The sequence below is a fragment of the Barbatula barbatula genome (assembly GCF_947034865.1).
Source record: "Barbatula barbatula genome assembly, chromosome: 15".
NCBI lineage: Eukaryota > Metazoa > Chordata > Actinopteri > Cypriniformes > Nemacheilidae > Barbatula > Barbatula barbatula.
The window spans coordinates 11,471,976-11,491,309 of record NC_136778.1 but is presented as its reverse complement, the minus strand read 5'-3'; the positions used below and the strand labels follow the sequence as shown (position 1 = coordinate 11,491,309).

The 19,334-nt window shown below is 37.6% G+C and overlaps 1 protein-coding gene across 1 annotated transcript in view; it reads left to right on the top strand.

Moving 5' to 3' along the window:
* Positions 1 to 19,334, top strand: part of scfd2 (sec1 family domain containing 2) — a 93,026-nt gene that overhangs the window by 42,001 nt on the left and 31,691 nt on the right. Inside the window, exon 5 of the mRNA XM_079474167.1 lies at positions 6,249 to 6,522. Coding sequence (XP_079330293.1) covers positions 6,249 to 6,522 — 274 coding nt within the window. The remainder of the gene's footprint in view (positions 1 to 6,248; positions 6,523 to 19,334) is intronic.

The window sequence follows — 19,334 nt, the reverse complement described above, 5'->3', positions numbered from 1 at the left end:
AATACATTTTAATTGCAATTTCTTCAAAAATATAAATTGTCATTTATGGACACACATGTTGTTCAAAACCTGTTTATGACTCTTTTTTTCTGTGGAACACAAAATAAGATATTTGGTGAAATGTGTGAGAAATCTCAGCTTTTTTTCCATGCAATGGAAGTCAATGGGGTCCAAAGTGTTTGAATACCAACATTCTTCAAAATATCTTCTTTTGTGTTCTGCAGATGAAAGAAATTCATATAGGTTTGCAGCGTCAAGTGATTGTGACTAATGTTAATGAACTTTCCAATGAACTCTCTTCAAGTCAACTATATTCATTTTAGACTATTAATGAAGGTTATGTTGGTTGACAGATAATGATTAAAATTATTCAATATTTCTATCAAAATACATTACTTACTGCAGTTGATTTTACTACAATAATAACATGATAATACATTCTCATTACATTGGTGATATACTTTAAAACGCCCTTTCATTTAAATATGCACAATTTTGTCTCCTACAGTATGTTCCCATCCAAGCTATTGCTTATTATATTTTAAGACATTAGATTTCCTCCATACAGCTTTTCAGTACAAAATCAAATGTATAGCTTTTGTGCTTTGGCCAGAGCTATCTACTGGTTCCCACGATCTACTCTGCTCTATCAAGTGTTGGACTATATATGCTGTACTTATCTATTGCAGCACACATACTCACTGGCCTAGGTTGCACTGGCACGTGTGGGCTGGATTTCATCTCTATAAACCCCAGAGAGCTAGACCCAATGAGCTGAATGAAACCGCTTTGATCAGCTTTAAGGAGGCCGTTTACAGGCTGAATGATGAAATGAGGTCTAGTCCCAGACTCTCTATGCTTTACTACAACCATTACACCAGTAATGCCTTTCCCACAGCACAAACTTTACACATTATATTCACAAACTAAAGTCTCATTTTGCAGGATCAGAGAGATCAGATCCTGTGGTCATGATATCTCAGCTCTATAGATGACCATAAACGTATAGTCCACACAAAAAATGAAAATTCTGTCTTGCCATTTCAAACCTGTATGACCTTCTTTTTCTGCAGTGCACAGAAGAAGGTATTTCAAAGAATGTTGGTAACCGAACAACGGCAGTACTGTACCCATTCACTTATTTGTATGAACACAAAAGCAAGTCCATGGGTCATGCAGTTGTCCAGTTACAATGTGATGAGTTCAGTTTGAAATGACATGAGGAGTAAACGATGACAGAATGTTCATTTTGGGGTGAACTATCCCTTTTACAGTTACGATAAGAAAGCTAACAACTGGCCTTGATATGGAGCTTTACTTAGAAAGAAAAACAATATATGAAATATCTGACGTTCTTAGTTTACAATAAATCTTTTTTGCAGACTGATCCGTCCCATCCATTAGATAGATGATCAAAGTCTCTGGAGAACCCCGACATTCACATTCCAGACCTGTATGGTGGCGCAACAGGATCGAACAATGGTCCACATACCATCACTCTTCTATCATGTTGAGCTTGAGTAGCCTTCCTTGACAACACAACGTTTTGTTTAGTCTTTCCCGCACATTGATGTTTTCAGGATTTTTCCCGATGACTGATTCTTCTGTGGTTCACTGTGGTCGAAAAAAGCCTGTCCTGTAATGTCATGTACTGTAGCAAATTTTTGTCCTGATGGATGATATTGTAGCGAGAGCCTACGTTTGGAACGAGACCGTTTGCGTGTGTTCTTGAGGTTTTACCGTCATCTGTTTACGCTCGTCCTTACGCCTTGATTCTAAATGTCCTAAGCACGTCTGATTCCATTTTTCCATTTTTTCAGGTTTTGGTCTTTCTCCAAACTGATGGATTGCATTGTTTAATCTTAGTGGTAGTTTTTGTAAGCGGTGTGTTTTTGTTAAAGGAATACTTCACCCAAACATATTTAAAACAATGTACTGACTACAGATTTAACTCTTGAAAAAGAAATATACGAAAATCAAATCATCATAATAATATCAAAAAGCCAAAATGTTAATTCTTGGGTAAACTGTTGCTTTAAGGATTGAGAGGGAAACCAAAGGCATGTTAATTCATATTCTTTATGCAGCAGTTTGAATGAGTTTGGCCACCTCCCGTGTTATCCAATAGGTCCTTTAGAATCTGGGCTCACATACTGACCTCATGCTTTTATACATAGATCTTGTTTTTGGAGTTTTGACCTTTTCACAGCCAAAGGTATGCTTGGGGTACTCTGTTTTTACAGCCCTTCCATATAAAAGGCTTCATGCATCAAACATGCACACATCAACATCGTCCCTTTAGCTCTGTGCCCACAACAACAGTGCCCCCCCCATAAATGGCCTTGTCCCCTACTGTCTTACCCGAGAGACTCTGCTGCCCTGAGGGCTATAGAAGGGCTCCATTGTGCGGAGAAAGGCACCTGGTTTTGGTTAGTGCTAAACTAGATACACACTCTCTCACACACTCTCACAAACACACACAGCAGGGTCAGCTCCCTCTAGAGGCCCATCTGGACTTCATTTCCTGTATGAGACAGAAAGCCATTACAGGCGGGGCCTGGCAGCCTCTCGTGATTGGATGGGAGACAAAGGGTGTGGCTAAATTGCACGGTCAATTCGTTTAGGATTTCAGTGCTATTTAAAGTATTTACGTTGAACATAATTAATGGGCTATCATGTATAACAAGATTCCCATAAGAATTCTGTGAGTATTTGCCCCCAAATTTTTCACCACCCTTCAAAGGTTTTGAAACACTTATTTTTCGGTGTTCACATTTTGAATAATAGTAAACTCATCAAGTTATGGAATTATATTATGAAAAAAAATCTAAAAGAAGTCTTACATTTTTTTAATTGTACTTGTGGCATTTTATCACTTTATTTAAAGGCCATCCCCTCTTTTAGAATGTCTAGCTAATTCAAAGCTCAAGAACTTGGTGTAATTTGAAATATGTCTATTTGTTATAAAAAGGACTTAAATTGATTAAATATCTTCATTTAGTTGTCTTCAAGTAATTTTACATAATCATGAGTCCCCTTTGGAAGTTTGTTGACCACCCCTGTGGATGGGAAACACTTATAGGATTTCTTGTACTGTACCTAGTTTAGTCAAGATAATGATGCATAAGGGTGACAGTGTGGCACAAAGTTATGCTTCACTGTAACACTGTGTATCAGTAATTACAGATAATGGTTACGGCTCTAGTGCGAAGTGGCGACGACTACCCTTTGAATTATTGTTTTCTACTAACATCTGCATAAATTCTGTCTGTTTCTGCAGAAACCAATGTAAGAATTCATGCCTACCAAATTGACTGTTTCCTACCACACTACAGGAACACCAGCCAGTGTTTTAAAGCAGAGCAACAACACAGTTTATTGCTTACACCTTTAACCCGAAAGTGTTGATCAAATCATCTCGATTGTGTGCGGATGCTTTTCTGTATGTGCAATTTCAGCAATCCAAACCAGTCTTTCCATTTCCCCTCCTGAACTCACATATAAAACCAACTTAACGCCAAAGTCAATTTAAGCCACGTGTTTCCAAACACAATATTTTCAGCCAAGTGTATCATTCAGCCTCATTCATGTCTCATATAGATTTTTAATATCTTTGTGTACTTCGCAGTTTATTCATCTTGAATTGTCTAATGTTCGGAATGAATTGAGAGTGAAGAAGAAAGTGGCTCTTTAATGACAAAGATATCAGTTTTGAAAGACTTTGTCTATCCAACTTCTCATCTCACTTAATTTTTTGAAGCACAAGGAAAAACCCCTGGACACTATGAGGGAAATAAGAGCCCAGATCGCGACGTCAACAGCTGTTCATTTAATGTGTGTGCCTTTCTTTAATGCGTGTGTGTTCACGTGTCTCAGAAGGTTACTTGACTGAACAAGCCAATTAGGTGGACATGACCCTCAAGCAGATGTCAGGTGCTTTAAGAACACAAACACAGACCATTAGGGCTCCGAACACTCAGAAAGAGCTTTTAAAAACATGGCACACGCATTCAGTGCTTCACACTCGTACTGACATGTACAAACACTTACAGCTCATTCGGTCAGATGACTAAGGTTAACAATCACCAGTCGTCTTTTAAACACATCTGTACTGAATGTAAAGACGCCAATATCTTTTACCATCATGTGGTGGTGATCACACAATTAAAACCTCATTTTGTGTCTTGGTCTTTCCCCTGATTTTCTTTCCGAGTCTGGAGCTTTCTCCTTCTTTGTATGTCTTTTTTAACCACTAAATGGAGTTGAAAAGAGAACATCTAAGTTGTGTTTCTCAAATATTTGGAATAGGGGCTCTGCATGGATTCGATTTCACAGTGTCAGGGGATAAAAATGTGTTCTGTGGTCGGGGCTTGTGTGAGTGAAGTGTCTTTAAGGGACTTTGTTGTTCCTCCTTAATTTTGATTCGTTTTTATAGATGGATTTGGGCTTTGATTCAAAGGTTTACTAAACAAGACCTGATTGCAAAATTAAGGGTACAGTTACAAATCTCTGGGCATAGACTCTTACAGTGCGGGTACGGTTTTCAAAACTGTGAGCACAGTTGAGATGTTTTCCAAAAATAAAATCCCATGTAACCATAACACTGGGTTCACACTAAATGTGAATTTAGCGTTTTGCCTGAGTACATTACTGAGTCAATGCAAAGATGCGTGCAGACGCAAACTCGTGGCTGGCGGTGCCAATGTCGCGAATCGGTTGGCACAATTGCAGCGAATACGCATCAATATCATCTCCCGCGAAGATTGAAAATATTTGTCATTTCGAGTCACTCACCCGAGTAATAAAGAGCGTGAGTGAAATTTAGTTTTGCCTCTGAAATATCCCTTTAGGCCTCGCTATTATCCACCACAGTATTTAAAAGCGACTACTACCCATTTAATTATTGTTTTATACTTATATTTGCATAAATTCTGTCCGTTTCTGCAGAAACCAATGTGAGAATTCAAGCCTACCAAATTTCCTACTACACTACAATGACACTGTTTTCTAGCAGAACAACACAGTTTTGACAGTTGGCTTAGAAGACATTCTGTTGTTTTTTAACGTATTGATCATATAATGTATAGAATTTCCTTCTTTAGGCTGATTTTCTGTTTGCCTATCACTCATATTTGAGCCTTTTCCACAACACAGATGTGACCCATTCCAGATCCGGTCATCTGGTCGATTTCCTCCCTCCATTTTAAGACAGGCATTAGATTTATTAGCTCTCGATGGACAAGAAGCGAGTCCCTCACGTCTAGCCTATCTGGTTGGAAGGTTACACGGCCCAGAGATCTAAATGACCCCATCGGGGCTGAACTTCCTCCAGATCAGATCGTCATGGTCCATGAGAAAAACGACATTCAGTGAATCAGATACAACAAACATATAGTGAAAATCGACATTCATTGATTGAGGAATTGCATTCATTGTGACAGTAAACCTAATCATAACCAGTAAAGCAGGTAACAACCCAGAGTTGCATTTTATCTGAATTAATAACACACGTATTTAACAGAATGATAATGGTTTGCTCAAATCTGGAAGAAAATACACTCATGAGGCTCTAGCACTGCTGAGACTCCATGTTTAAGTGCTTAGGAATGTATTGTTTGGTTGTCGTGGTGTTCTCCAGCTCAGAGGGAAGATTTTGTAGTTTTCAGATACAGGATCGTGTGGAGGGGAGAGTTCATATCTCTCCAGAGGGAGAGACCATGTTAGTGTTGGGCAGAACAACGCTGTTGAGCTCAATAGATACGTTTTCAATGGAAATGAAATCTATCCTCAAGGTTATTAGATTTTGTAGTCTCCCAATATACATACATTGATTTTTTTTTACTTTTGACAGCTCTGAAACTCTTCCCTCGTGTAACCTCACCTTTTTCCTGCGACAGAGCTGTTGTTCTGATCTTAAAAACAAATTATTTGTGGAAACTTTTCAGGGTCACCTGCAGCATACTTCACATTTGTTGAGAATAAATATTGCACTCTTCGCCCACAACATGTAGTCACATTCTCTCTTCTCAAACATCCTGTGTTTTATTTTTTGAAGCTGGAAAAATTCAACAGGGGAAAGCGAAAAACAAAAAGTCAGAGAATGAGTATCATTGTGAGTCGCGTCATCGATATCAATGAAGGGTAACCATTTACCTACAGAATAAATGCGAGCTGTAGTCTGTTAAATGCGACGTTACATTTTTAATAGTCAAAATGATGCTGATTAATTTCTTGTCTCTGTTCGTCAGGCCTTGGGGGACTCCAACCTGGCAGAAGTTCTGAAGCAGCTTCTCCCCCTCATCAAGTCCGGCGAATCTGAAACGGGTTCTGACTCCAGTGAGCTCAGCATGGATGATCTTCTGGTGTTACTGGTCTATGTGTTCTCTTTGGCCCAAGAAGTGTGTCCTAGTGGTGCTGAAGAAGATGAGCGTGTGGAAAAGATGGATAAGGAGTTGATCGGAGCCCTGACCCTAAGACTCACCCAGGAGACGAAATTGAGCCCTTTACTGCAAGATATCACAGGTTAGTGCAATATTAGTTCAGCTTCATTTCAGTGCCACTTTACTAAAACAATACTAATGTTTAAGATCGTTTGCATGTGGCATTTCGGTTACAGAAAAGTAAAGCCACATTTGTGCGTTATGATACAGCATTGTCTTATTTTTTCCCATTGGCGGATCAGAGCAGACATGCAGTGTGTTAAAATAGCCATCATCAGGAATATTTAGTTATATGTTCAGTTATACAATGCTGGATTATCAATTATTGTAGTTAGTGGTCTTATTTTCTTATTTTGGTCTGATGTTTGATTGCATAAAATCATTCATACATTTCTATATTTCATAAAATGCCACAAAATCTGTGCTGCTCCTGGAATCATCTTGGAGCCCCAGTTTGAGAACCACCGTGCTAAATAATGCAATATAGAGTTTGCATTTTTCTTGGTATAGAAAGCATCATTACCACTTGAAATTTGTGTTGTTTTTGTACAAAATGACGATTCTGACCAACGTTATAGCAAACCATAATGATATGCATTGTTGTAAAATGAACATTTGCGCTATTCTGATGATTTGGAGGAATTGTGCAGCCATATTTTTAACCGAATTAAAATTTAATCCAATTTAGGAATCCTAAATTGCATAAAGATCTGAGATGATACGAAATGGATGATGACACCGTAAAAGTATAAAGGGTAAAGACTAATGGAGAGGAAACACCTCTGGGTTCTTTCTTTTTCTCTTTCTAAAATTACTATTTCCATTTCATCAGCCACATGCAAAATAACACGAAGCACTTTTAAGGTTTAGTCTGCTTAGAAAACAAACGATTGAAATCCCTCTTCCTTTAAAAATTTCTCCTTTCTTTGTTTTTCCCTCGCTCTCGGTTTGGTGACAGCTGATGGAAGCCATTGGATTCTGCGGTCCATATAAGATCCTTCAAACCTGATTTGTCTTGATTTGTGACTGGAAGAATGAACCCTATACACTGCAATGCAAGCCAGCTCGGTTCTAAGGCTTTAGTTGCCTAGAATAATTTTTGCTCGGCGCCTACATAATACTGTTTGTTCGTGTAGGTTTCTCTGAGTGTGTCTTTTGAAACACGAGTGCAAGTAAAACTCTCTCCAACCTTGAACGCTGCACGGTCCACATAAAACACTCTGCTGCTCTGCTCTGTGTGTGTGGCATGTGGAGATCTTTGCGTGTGTGTGCTGCCCGTATGTTTGTTTCAGATCGGCGATGATGTGACGTTCTAACTAAAGTGCAATTCAAAGTACCTATTAGGCTTGGTTGACACACCCGGAGAGAGTGGCCATCACCGTGGCCTTCACCAGCGTGTAATAGATGGTTGCAGCAGTGGTCAGACTGCCGTGTGGTCCTCATCATTATCATGCGTGTGTCAGCGTGGTCGGGAAACATGTGGAATCGGCGTTTTACGGGTGTTTCCATACCTTTGGGGTTCTGAGAGGAACAAGCTGGCATGTTGAAGCATTGCGATCGTTGGAAAATATGTTGTAACTTGAGTGCATGAGCGTGTTTTGTGTCTGGATTTAGAAGTTTAGCGTTCATTGAGGACAGGGACGTTACATGAGCGAGGTGAGAAATAGGCATAGAAGTCATATTTGTTTTTTTTCTTTTAAGTGATTAAGGGTTTGGGTGGTTTAAGGTGATTTAAGGCTTCTCCAATCCATAACTTTTTTGGTTAAAAATAAATAAATCACTGGGCTTTGTTCAGAATTGACTTCTTTGTTGAAGCTGCTAGTGTCTGTTTTACATTATAATCCTATGGAGTAAACCGTGTTTTCAAAAAGGTCCTGAGCGCTTTTTTAAACTCCGGAACCGACATTTTTTTTCTGCAGCTCAGAATGTCTTCTGAAGTTCAAAAAAAGTTCAACTTTTCTAAAAAAAAAAAACAGCCTTACATCAAACACCTTTTTCAGAGCTAACCAATAACAAGCTAATAGCGTGACCTGACATTTCTATAACAACATGGAAGGAAGGTGATTGGTTGAGCAGGAAATATTTTATGGGGGCCGAAATGCCGGTTGGAGCATAGTTTTGAATAAATGTAAATAACATTTTTACTTCCCATAACTTTTGATTGCATTTCCAGCGAAAAATAAGTATTGTAGTTTTGAAATATGTGATCCGTTATTGCAATGATGCTCTCTGTTTATAATTCAAATAGACTTCCGTTACGCTGCCTATTAAGCCAAGCTGCCTTCATGCACAAACGCTGCCTTCAAAGTCATTGCCAGCTGCTATTTATAACCACAACGGTGCAACGCAACGCCATTTTCAACTTTGTCTTATCAAAAAAGATGTAAAATGTTAATGCAGCCTTACTAAACTGTCTTCAAAACCGTCTCCTGACCTCAATTTAAAACGGTATTGCTTATAATAATATGTGCTCAGGTTTTGCAGGAAATATCATGTTCATTGACCAATACTTTGTGTGGTCACATCCATTAATAGGAGCCAACTGCCCGAGTGTTGCCATGTCTTTTTTTTCTGGCTTTACATCGCCATTGGGCTGGTTTGTTGCGCAGATCTGGCAACCCAGATTCATCTCTATTCACAACCTACTTCTATAAATAACCTTCGATTTTATGTTTCAAGCAGAGAAGGTAAAAAAAGAGCCAGAGGTTATTTGAAAAGTGTCAGAGTTGTGAAATATGTCTATTGCAGAGTTGTGAAAATTGGAGTCGCGTCATCCACGTAAAGAGACAAACCTAAACCTACTGCTGTGACTCCTGTCACTAATGTTAATCAAAAAACTAAAGAAAAGAGGAATTCAATGTGTTTTGTAGCTTTAATATGAATTCTACTGTATTTAATTTACAATTTCGCATTACAGACGGTATTTTTGTTTGAGAACTTCTATTCCATTTCTGCATATTTCCTACCTCTTTGACATGATAGATGAAAATAAATTAAAAGATCATCCATTTAATAGAGACATCAGTAACAGTACTAATATCAGAATGTTGGCTTTCATTCATAAAATAATGCTGAAATCTTTTGTTTGTACATTAATTTGAAGATTAAATGTGAAATTATACGATTCTAAAAGTATATTTTAAAATATGAATGTTATGTGTGATTAATCGTGATATTTTGTAATCGATTGACAGCACTGCTTAAAACATTTACATTAACTATCTTTCTCTCCTCCTTTCTTTTTCAGTCTTGTCTTTCCTTTATTCTCTTGTGTTATTGAAGAATGCTTTGCCTTTTACAGAACTTCCTGCCCTGCTTGGCTAAGGAGCCTCTCTCTCTCTCTCCTCTCTTTCTCTCTCTCTCTCTCTCTCTCTCTCTCTCTCTCTCTCTCTCTCTCTCTCTCTCTCTCTCTCTCTCTCCTCTCTTTCTTTGAAACCGTTTGACTTTTGATATAAACACTGTACTGCTAATTACCGTGCCAACACGCACCAGGTGTGTCCAAGAAATTGTATGACAGGTCATTGACGTCCATTTGTAGGTTCTAAAAGAGCGTTTGACCGTGTGTGTGTCCGGTCACACATGTAATGAGGCCTGTGCCATATGTTTTCATCATCAGTTTAACAATGAAATCATTTTAAATGAAGGAACGTGCAGCTGCGGACGGTGTTCTTGAACCAGCACTATGCATGTGTTCAGTGAAATATATATTGATTGTGGCATACGGCTCAGTTAAATTAGTTTAAATGGAAAGCAGGCTCAGCTTGAAACCTGGTCGCTATAGGAACGACTTTCTCACTCACATACTAATGCACCCTCAGCCCTGGTCAGGATGAGAAGCGCTCTGCCTAAACCCTCATTTTAAATCCCACCCATCTGCATTGAAAGGAACACACACACGGTTTCATATTGAAACACTCAAACGTGCATTCTTACAAACTCGCAGAGAGCTTCAATAACAGGACATGCACCCCAACACAAACACACACAGAAGCAGCATGTATGAGAAACAAACACATGCAGAGGGCGAGATGAGGTAAAATATGCATTAGTCTTGCTCAGTTCCTCCTCAAAGGAGGAGAATTACAGAGCCTCGCTGCATGGCAGAATTACAGAGAGGCCGATGGTGTAAGTGGCACATGTGTTACCTTCATGACTCTTTCATTATGTCTGCAGTCATGTTTACCAACATCAGCTGTCCAGCCAGTCACCTCTCCTAAAGTAAAGCTTTAATATTGTGAGACTTGACCAAATGAATCTCTCTCTTTCTGTCTCTCTCCCTGTTTGTTTGTCTGACTGACTGCTGTCTCTCAATTTCAGTTTTTAATTCAAGTATGGTTTATTGGACTGCGCACAGGTAGTGCATAGAGTGTTACAAAGAGAAAATAACATTGTAGTGCAAAATGTATACTTTTTAAATAAAGTGAAATAGTAAAATATTTAAATTAAGCAAAAAAAAAAGCAAACAAAATAATACAGTTTATGTTTCGTGTCTTAGATAAATGAAACAGAAAAAGAAAGTTAAAAAACAGAAATACAAATACACTTTTTAATATTTATATACAAGTTAAAAAGAAAAAAGTTTAATAAACAAAAACTATTTATTTAAAATAAAACAGGAAATCTTTTTTTAAAACAAAAAAACGAAATAAAAATACAGTTTATTTTTTATATATTATACAAATAAAACGTTTAAAGTTTTAAAAACAAAAACAATATGCACATTACAGCGTATTTTTTATATTGCATACAAATAAAACAGATGAAGAATGCTTTTCAAGCAAAAAAGAAAAATAAATAAAGTGTATTTTAATATTTATACAAATAAAACCGAAAAAAGTTTAAAAACTAGAAAAATGAAATACAGTTTATTTTAATATTGTGTAATAATGTTTTTTAAACAACAACAAAAACAGAAATATATATTCAAGATTTACAATTAAAGCAACTAAGTACATTTAAGTCATAATAATGAAATAATATAAATGATGCCGGTTTCTAAATACCGTATGATGGCAAACTCTCCCTTTCGTAATTCTGTCTGTCTTTCTGTTTCTCAGCTGGTCAGTCATCCGAATTACTGTAAAACTAATTGTCTGTCTCACTTAAAAGATTCATCTTTATTTGACATTCTGTTCTCTGTTTCGCATTAGTTTGAACCGCAGCAGATCAGGGGACATGCTGCTTTGTTTTTGGTGCAGTTATTGGAGTTCATCGCTGTCATCAGCGGAGGGCTTGTGGCTTCACAGATCAATGAGCAGAGAGTCAGAGGTGAGGCTGTAAAGTGTGGGCCGCCTCCGAAGAGATGCATCAGAGATGAAGAGAGGGATGAATTCATGGATACAGATCTAAGGCAGATGTGCATTGAGAAGGAGTTTAACTCACTCCTGTTGAATCTGAATAAAAACCTGTTTTAAATCTGGTTTTAATGGCTATCAGTAACCTGTGTGCATTTGTTTCTGCTTTTAATTAAAGCACAAACAGTGTTTATTTAAGAGAATGTTTGAGACTTGCATCATAGGAAGAGAGTACTTTAGCGGGAGTTATTCATGGCCAACTCCACATCTGGTACCTGAGCTATCGGCACTGCTATGAAACAAGAAATATTATTGGATAACAGGCTTCCTTTTGGAGGATTTTTATTGGCTGGTCCCTAAAATGTTTGTCAGAAACAGACAAGATTATAGGGGGAGGTGTTGACTGCATGTCTAAAAACTGTGTAATAGGGTGCAACTCTTATTGCTACCGTGATTGTTTATAGTATTGGATAGCCACATCAATAAATACAACTTTGTTTATGGAGCAGTATTGTTTGAATTAGGACCTGAAGGGTAGCATATGAATCACAGACCATATTTCCCAGCAGTGCTTTGAATAAGTAGTAAAAATAGAAGAGCATCTGTTCTTTATGTTATGGATAATGGTGATGAGTCACTTTAAGGTTTACATTAAATTTGAAGCGATGATCCCAATTGATTTCTGAAATGTGATAAAATAGTGAAAGAGAAAGTTCAAAAAGACAAAAAACAGAGCGGGACTTGAGTTTATCCATCAATATGCCAAGTGAGATGACATGTGATGCTTGGGAGGGGTCAACATTTTCATGCATTACATTTACATTGAGCAGACGCTTTTATCCAAAGCAACTTAAAAAATTGACGAAACATTAAAGCGGTAAATCTTGCTACGATAGTACATGAATTGCATCACAAGAGCTTGTCAGTTTTGTAGGGAGAGAGAAGAGTTAGCAAGTGCTCTGCACTCATTGAATAGATTATATGTAAAAAAAGATATATAGATATACAGATAAAGTAAGATTTGATCGCATGTTGACTTTAAAAAAATCTTTAGCAAAAATCTTGTCAAATATTTTTTACTCTGAACTTATTCCTAGCATTTGGAGTTGTAAAGTTATGCAGTCAAATCTGACTTTCTCTTCACTGTCACTTTTAATAACAACGGCAAAAAATCCAAAATAGCAAAACCAGTCTGTGCAATGTTATTGAGTTTTTACGTCAGTATTGCAGTGGGCCAAAGTCCATATCAAGTAACATCCTTAAGTGATGCTGAACTTTGTTTCTCCAAATATCTGCAGCCGGCTTCAGTTTGTGTTTGAGTGTTATGACGAAAACAAGAGAAACCTTGTATATTGTTTAGATAAAAAAGCCATTTATATACACACACATGCATAATTATACAGCAAATACACATAGACGCATACTGTTAATCAAACGCAGTAGAAACAGGCATATACACACACACTATGTACAGAATTATGTAGATGTTTACAGTGCACATACGTATAAAATCTCTTTCCCTCCCTAACGCAAACATGCTCACTGGTAAATCACAATGATTACACTGCATATATTTACAGGAAAAACTCCAATCCCGCTTCAACCCTTCACAAATACACATGTTAAAACCAAATACACACTGATAGCAGTACGATCACATGTACACAGTGAAGTGTGTCTCACACATAACTCTGTTTGCCATACGGATGCGGTGCAGTCCGTCCATTGCAGTTGCGGCAGTGCAGCGTTCATTTAGGTATCGACAGCACAGACTGATTGAAAGCGATAGCTTACGTATCATGCTCAAAATAACACAAATTGAGATGAAAACGTAGTAATTTCACCATAAATGCATGTAGTTAAAGTAAGCCACTTATTTCATCTTATTGCTTTGATTTCGGGATAAAGCAAGAAAAAGCTAAACACCTACCAGAAGTTGCAAAAACACCTTATCTGCTTAAAATGATATCTAAACATATATTTTTATGTGAAAGACACTGCACAGTTTGTTAAAATGTGTGTGGATAGGCACCGCAAACTCGGTACATGCGAAAGCACATCCAGCGCGTGCCACTTTCGCACCGTGTATGTACTGCAATATGTACTGAATACGCACTGCAAACGGAGTATGTGTGAAACATGCGTGTGACACAGTTGGTGGTACAAAAAATATTTTTTTAGTAAAATACATTTTTAAAGTTATATTCTTTATAGAGATTCATAAGCAGCAGGGATTATAACCCCCAGGGGAGCATTCTGGGAGGTCTCTCTTGAAATGTGCCACATGTTGGTGTCTTCCTGTGTACCTGCCCTCATTTTCTCTCAGCACTTGTGTGTCTGTGCATGGATGTGTTTTTCTCAATCTGTGTGTGGCCTTATGTGTGGGATTTGTGTGTTTGTTTTGGTGGGCTATCAGATATCATATTTTCCAGACCATCATATGTCCCTTCTGTATTTGTGTTCCTAGTGTTTTTGGTTTAAATTTCCCAATAATATACAAAATATTAGAGCTAAAAGAATACACAGATTCTTTGTTGTTTGATGCTGGTACTGTGATTTTCAAGGACGGCACAACTTCTGGAAGAACAAGTAGGCCTATGTATAACTTTTCTATAATAAAGTGATCATAAGTTAGGTCTGAAGTCTAAATATGTTATTGAAAACGTTCAGGCCCTTGTTTGCCAGATATGTATATTTCACTGGTATTGGTATAAACTAATAAATATTTTGCTATTATTTGAAATATACAGCCGCAGAAAATATTAAGGGACCATTTTTCTATATTTGACAGCAATTCTGCTTGTATTGGAATTACTTTATGTCAGCAAACCGCAATTTGAAAGACGATTCATGAAAGTAGTCAAACCAATCCGGCCATCATATATTTTTGAAGCGATGCTAAAATACATACAAAACATGAACGTAATAGTTTTGTATTGTTTAAACATCTATATAAACTGGTTTTCTTTGCAGTATTTAAGATTTGCTATTTCTTTGTTTTGTTAAAAATATTATAACATTTTCCTTAAATAAACAAAACTTAAATCTTTTTTATTTGTAATTCACATGTTGGCTTGACAACACTTCTATTATAAGAAATAAGATATCTCGTCCTTTGAACCTTTCATCACATACAGTATATTATATAAGTGTTTGTGGGTGTAAAGTTGATGCTGGATTATATCTCCTCTACAGAGGAAATTATAAGTCATGCTTTAATTATAGGGAAATTAAAAATCTATTCTGTAATTAAAGGAAATGAAACACTCCCCGGCATTAGGACAGGAAATAGACCCAGACACACTGATTGGAGGATTGCACAACTCTTATCTTCCAATCAAAATGTGCCTACAGGTTATGAAAGAAGTATTTCAACTTCTTGTGTATGTGTGTTTGTGTATAATGTCATCAAGGAAGTAAAAGTCTAATAAATGCTGTTAGCACGTATTTGTGACAGGAAACCCTACTGCTCATTAAGAGGCTTTAAACAGTAATCATAGCCACAGGGGCCAGTCTTCCTCACACACACGAGCGAGGGGACGGTCCCCGCTGTCTTACACACAGCCAAACACACGTCTACATTCTTTCTGGTCATATCAGTCCTTTGGGAATAGTTAGAATTACTCGCACACATAATGTTTGTCCTCTCTTAGGGCCTGTCCTGCTAGCCTCTAGCGCACGCTTCCACATGCCTGCCTCTGTCTGGGTCACTGCAGAGATGGGACTTCTTTTCCGCCCTCTCTCCATCTCTTTGACTTTGCATCGGGTTTACTTGCTCAGTATTTTCTGGGACTGATCTTTGACTCCACAGTTGTTTATAACCGGTTAGAATTACAACAAATGATTACAGTTCACTGATGTTGCAAATATTTTTTTAACCATGCTTTGTGAGCAAATAAGACCCTCGGATCTTTAAAGTTGCATTTAAAGCAGACATAAATGCTGCTTAATGTTTTGTCTTTCTGTCTTTCTTTCAGGTAAAAAATAGGTTCAAAACCTATATGTGTTTACAGTATGTATATGTTTCCTTTGGTAAACACAAAAGAAGATATTTTGATAAATGTATTTGGTTCCATACAATGGAAGTCAAATGAAAAAAAGATCTTACAGGTTTTCATTTTTGGGTAACTGTAACTTTTAGACTATTGACCATCATCCAATAATGAGGCTTCAGTGCAGAAATAATTTTTCAGAGGAAGATGAACGATGACAAAGACAATATGTTTTGTTAGGAATAGTGTGCACTGAATAATACTAAATCATAAATACAGTAAATCACTTGTGCAGACTCCAAAACCTTGTTTGTTTTGTTGGCTGAGGCTTTGCGTCAGCTTCACTATATGACCTTCACTTCAAACAGTCTCTGTTATTATCAAGCATCTTTGCACAGAATATTTTCATTAGTTTTTATAGTTTCTTGTTTTGTTTTCCTCCTCTAAGTTTGTGGAATTCATTATTGCCCATGACCATTATTTCTTGACTTTTTCTCAAATGAGTGTAGAACGAGCCGTCAGAATGAGGAGCTTTCATTTTTAGTTTTGGTGAAAACAGTGTTGTTTTTACTGCTCTTTTGTTCTGGTTGTTCAGATATGTGTGTTTGAGTCTTGCGCAGCACTGGGCTCCAGATGGAAGGCCTCCCATTGCTTGACGTTGGCCGGGTCATTTCCTGTTTGGAAGTCTGGTGTTAATCAAGGCCTGAGTCAGGGGGAACGGCCCCTATATTCTGCTTCTCTCTTTACCTCTTACTCCAGCAACATAACCTTATCTATCTCCTTTACTGTCCATTCACCTTCATTTCTCCATGCTATCTTTCTTTTCTTTCTTTCTTTCTTTCTTCATTCCTTCCTTTCTTTCTTTCTTTCTTCCTTTCTTCCTTCCTTTCCTTCTTTCTTTCTTTCTTTCTTTCCTTCCTTCTTTCCTTCTTTCTTTCTTTCTTTCTTTCTTTTCTCTGTATTCTTTCTTCCTATTCTTTCTTTTCTTCCTTCCTTATTTTCTTTCTTTCTTCTTATTCCTTTTTTCTATTCTTTCTTTCTTTCTCTTTTGACTTGAGTTTGTAATGATTAGTTATTGATGGTCATCTTTTGTTTTCTAATAATGTAGTTCGTATTGTTGCTGTCCTGCAGTCTCTTGGCTTCACTGTTCCTTCAGTCTTGTTTTTTTCCTCCAACCGTTTCTTTCATTTTCATCGTTTGAACTTTTAAAAAGGGTTTAAATGTAGAAATGTATAGTGAGGGGGACATGCCCTCCTTGGATATAATGAATGCTATGCTGTTGATGTCTGTGGTCATAAACTATAGTTATTTAATGGTGTTTCATATCCATTTTAGGGGTCTGTTCTGCCTCATTCTGGCAAACACATACTTTGTATTTTTTCCTATTCTCTCTCTCTCTCTCTTTCTCTCTCTCTCTCTCTCTCTCTCTCTCTCTCTCCAGTTTGTCCTTTCACTATATCTTTCACTCTTATCTTGAGCAAAATGTGGACCACTGCCTTGTCTCCTCATGCTCCTGACAGACACTCAGACACAAACACACACACACACACACACACACACACACACACAGAGATACACACACACATGCACAAGGTCATCTTCACCCTTTGAAGCACAGAGCTGCTTTTCATCAGAGGCCATGTGTGTGAGTTCACTGCCTCAGCTCTGATGGTGTTGTGTGTGTATAAGCTTATACGCGTTTCTTCAACATAATTGTTACAAATTCCACATTTTAAAAGTGCACAACCTAATAAAAGTACCACTTACCTACTCTGCCCTGATCTTGTTGCTTGTATATGTCACACATACAGTATCGTGTTAAAATAATATTAATATAGTAAATAATATTAAACAATGTTATGTACTGTAAATAATGGTCCTCTGCACAATGAAATCTCTGTTTTGGATTTCAGAATTTCTGTGATAGTAGACGACAAAAGACATTATGGCCACTGAGCAACCGTGGACGTAGAAACGCCCCAACAATCTCTCATAACAGCCATTTTCTGAAGTAGCACTCATTTTCTTCTTCAGATTGTTAAAATCGATCTCTGTGCTTTCAGTACTAGCCACACACGTCTGCGACTTTATGGTTTTCCAAAGATATAATCACCAATATCTCATATACTGTAACCATCTTGCTCCATACCCCAAGACCACCGGGGCCTCATTCAGGAGTTTTGGTATGTTGATGTGCACACATTTATTTTATAAATCCTGATATGTATGTTAAGAATTGCGTACGCACATTTTAATATCTATATATTTATAGATCAGACCCCTGGTCTGCATCCTATCTAGAGCTTATACGAGTCCTAACCCTAGACTCATGTTTTAATTTCCTTTGCTCTCAGAGGGGCCTAATCCAGCCATACATCCACCTCATCCTTTCTGCCTCTGATGGTCTGCAAAATATGCTTCTCATTTACGTACAGGTTCTCCCCCTTTGTATTCGTTCACTGCTTTTCTTTTTCTGCTCTTTGTTTTAATTCTTGCGCTCACCTTGCATTTATTTTCTTATTCTTGTGGATCGGTAAGGTACAAGGTTAATCTATAGGACATATACATTTCTTTAAATAATTTTTTTTGTTATTTTCCTTAGTAACATACAGTCACTCGTGGCTATATGTTTCTTACACAAACGCAGGGCCCCTTGCATGACTGAGGCCCATCAAAGGGCATACATACATTACATTCTTTGATACTGGTAAATCATCTGGACGTTCTATATATACGCTGCTTTTAAACAATTAGTGCTTGTACGCACAATCTAGAATACACATCCGCTGACTGACTCTCAATCCAGATTCTGAGTGGCAGCCCGGAGTCTGGGACACTATCCTCTATTGTCCAGCACTGCCACAAGAGCCACTTTCCCAGGATGTACTTGTACAACTATCTTTGTGAGAAGCAGTTTGTGTTTTATGGTAGTAGAGTGGGGTCTAAAGCCCGTTTCACACCGCACACGTAAGCAGTGCGTAGGCGCAGCGGGAGCAGCGCGTAGGGAGTGCGTTGGCAGACCTTGTCCATTGTCTATTCCCACCGGCAGCATATGCGCCGTGCACCACGCTGCCTGGGTACCACAGTACAACAATGCAATCACATTACGTTATTTTAAATACATCAATGAGAAAAATATCTTAAAGGAACTTCATCAAAGCGCTTTTTAAGTACATGCATAACTATGATTTGTTACATCCGCCTGTTTCGTGCTCTTTTAGATCCACGTAGTACAAGTTATAAATAAAAATGCAATGCACTTAGTTGTGATGGTTAAGGTTAGGGGATCAGAGATTGCAGTGCATCGCATCTATATTTGCGACTATGTGTGTGTGACTATACAGTATAATTATTTGTGCATATCTGTCGAATAACTTTTTTATTAGTCTAATAAAGATGCATTAGACTTCGGTAGCGTTCATCAATATTGCTGTTAAGTAAGATCAACCAAATAAATGTAGATGTCATACTCACACATTTAGTATTTGGCTGTTTGTCAAACCAGGAAAGCTGTTGGACTGAAAGTTCTCATCTCCAAAACTGCTACTTTACAAGAAATTAAATAACCCTGCATTTTTTAAGTAATTCAATCTATGTTGACGAACTCT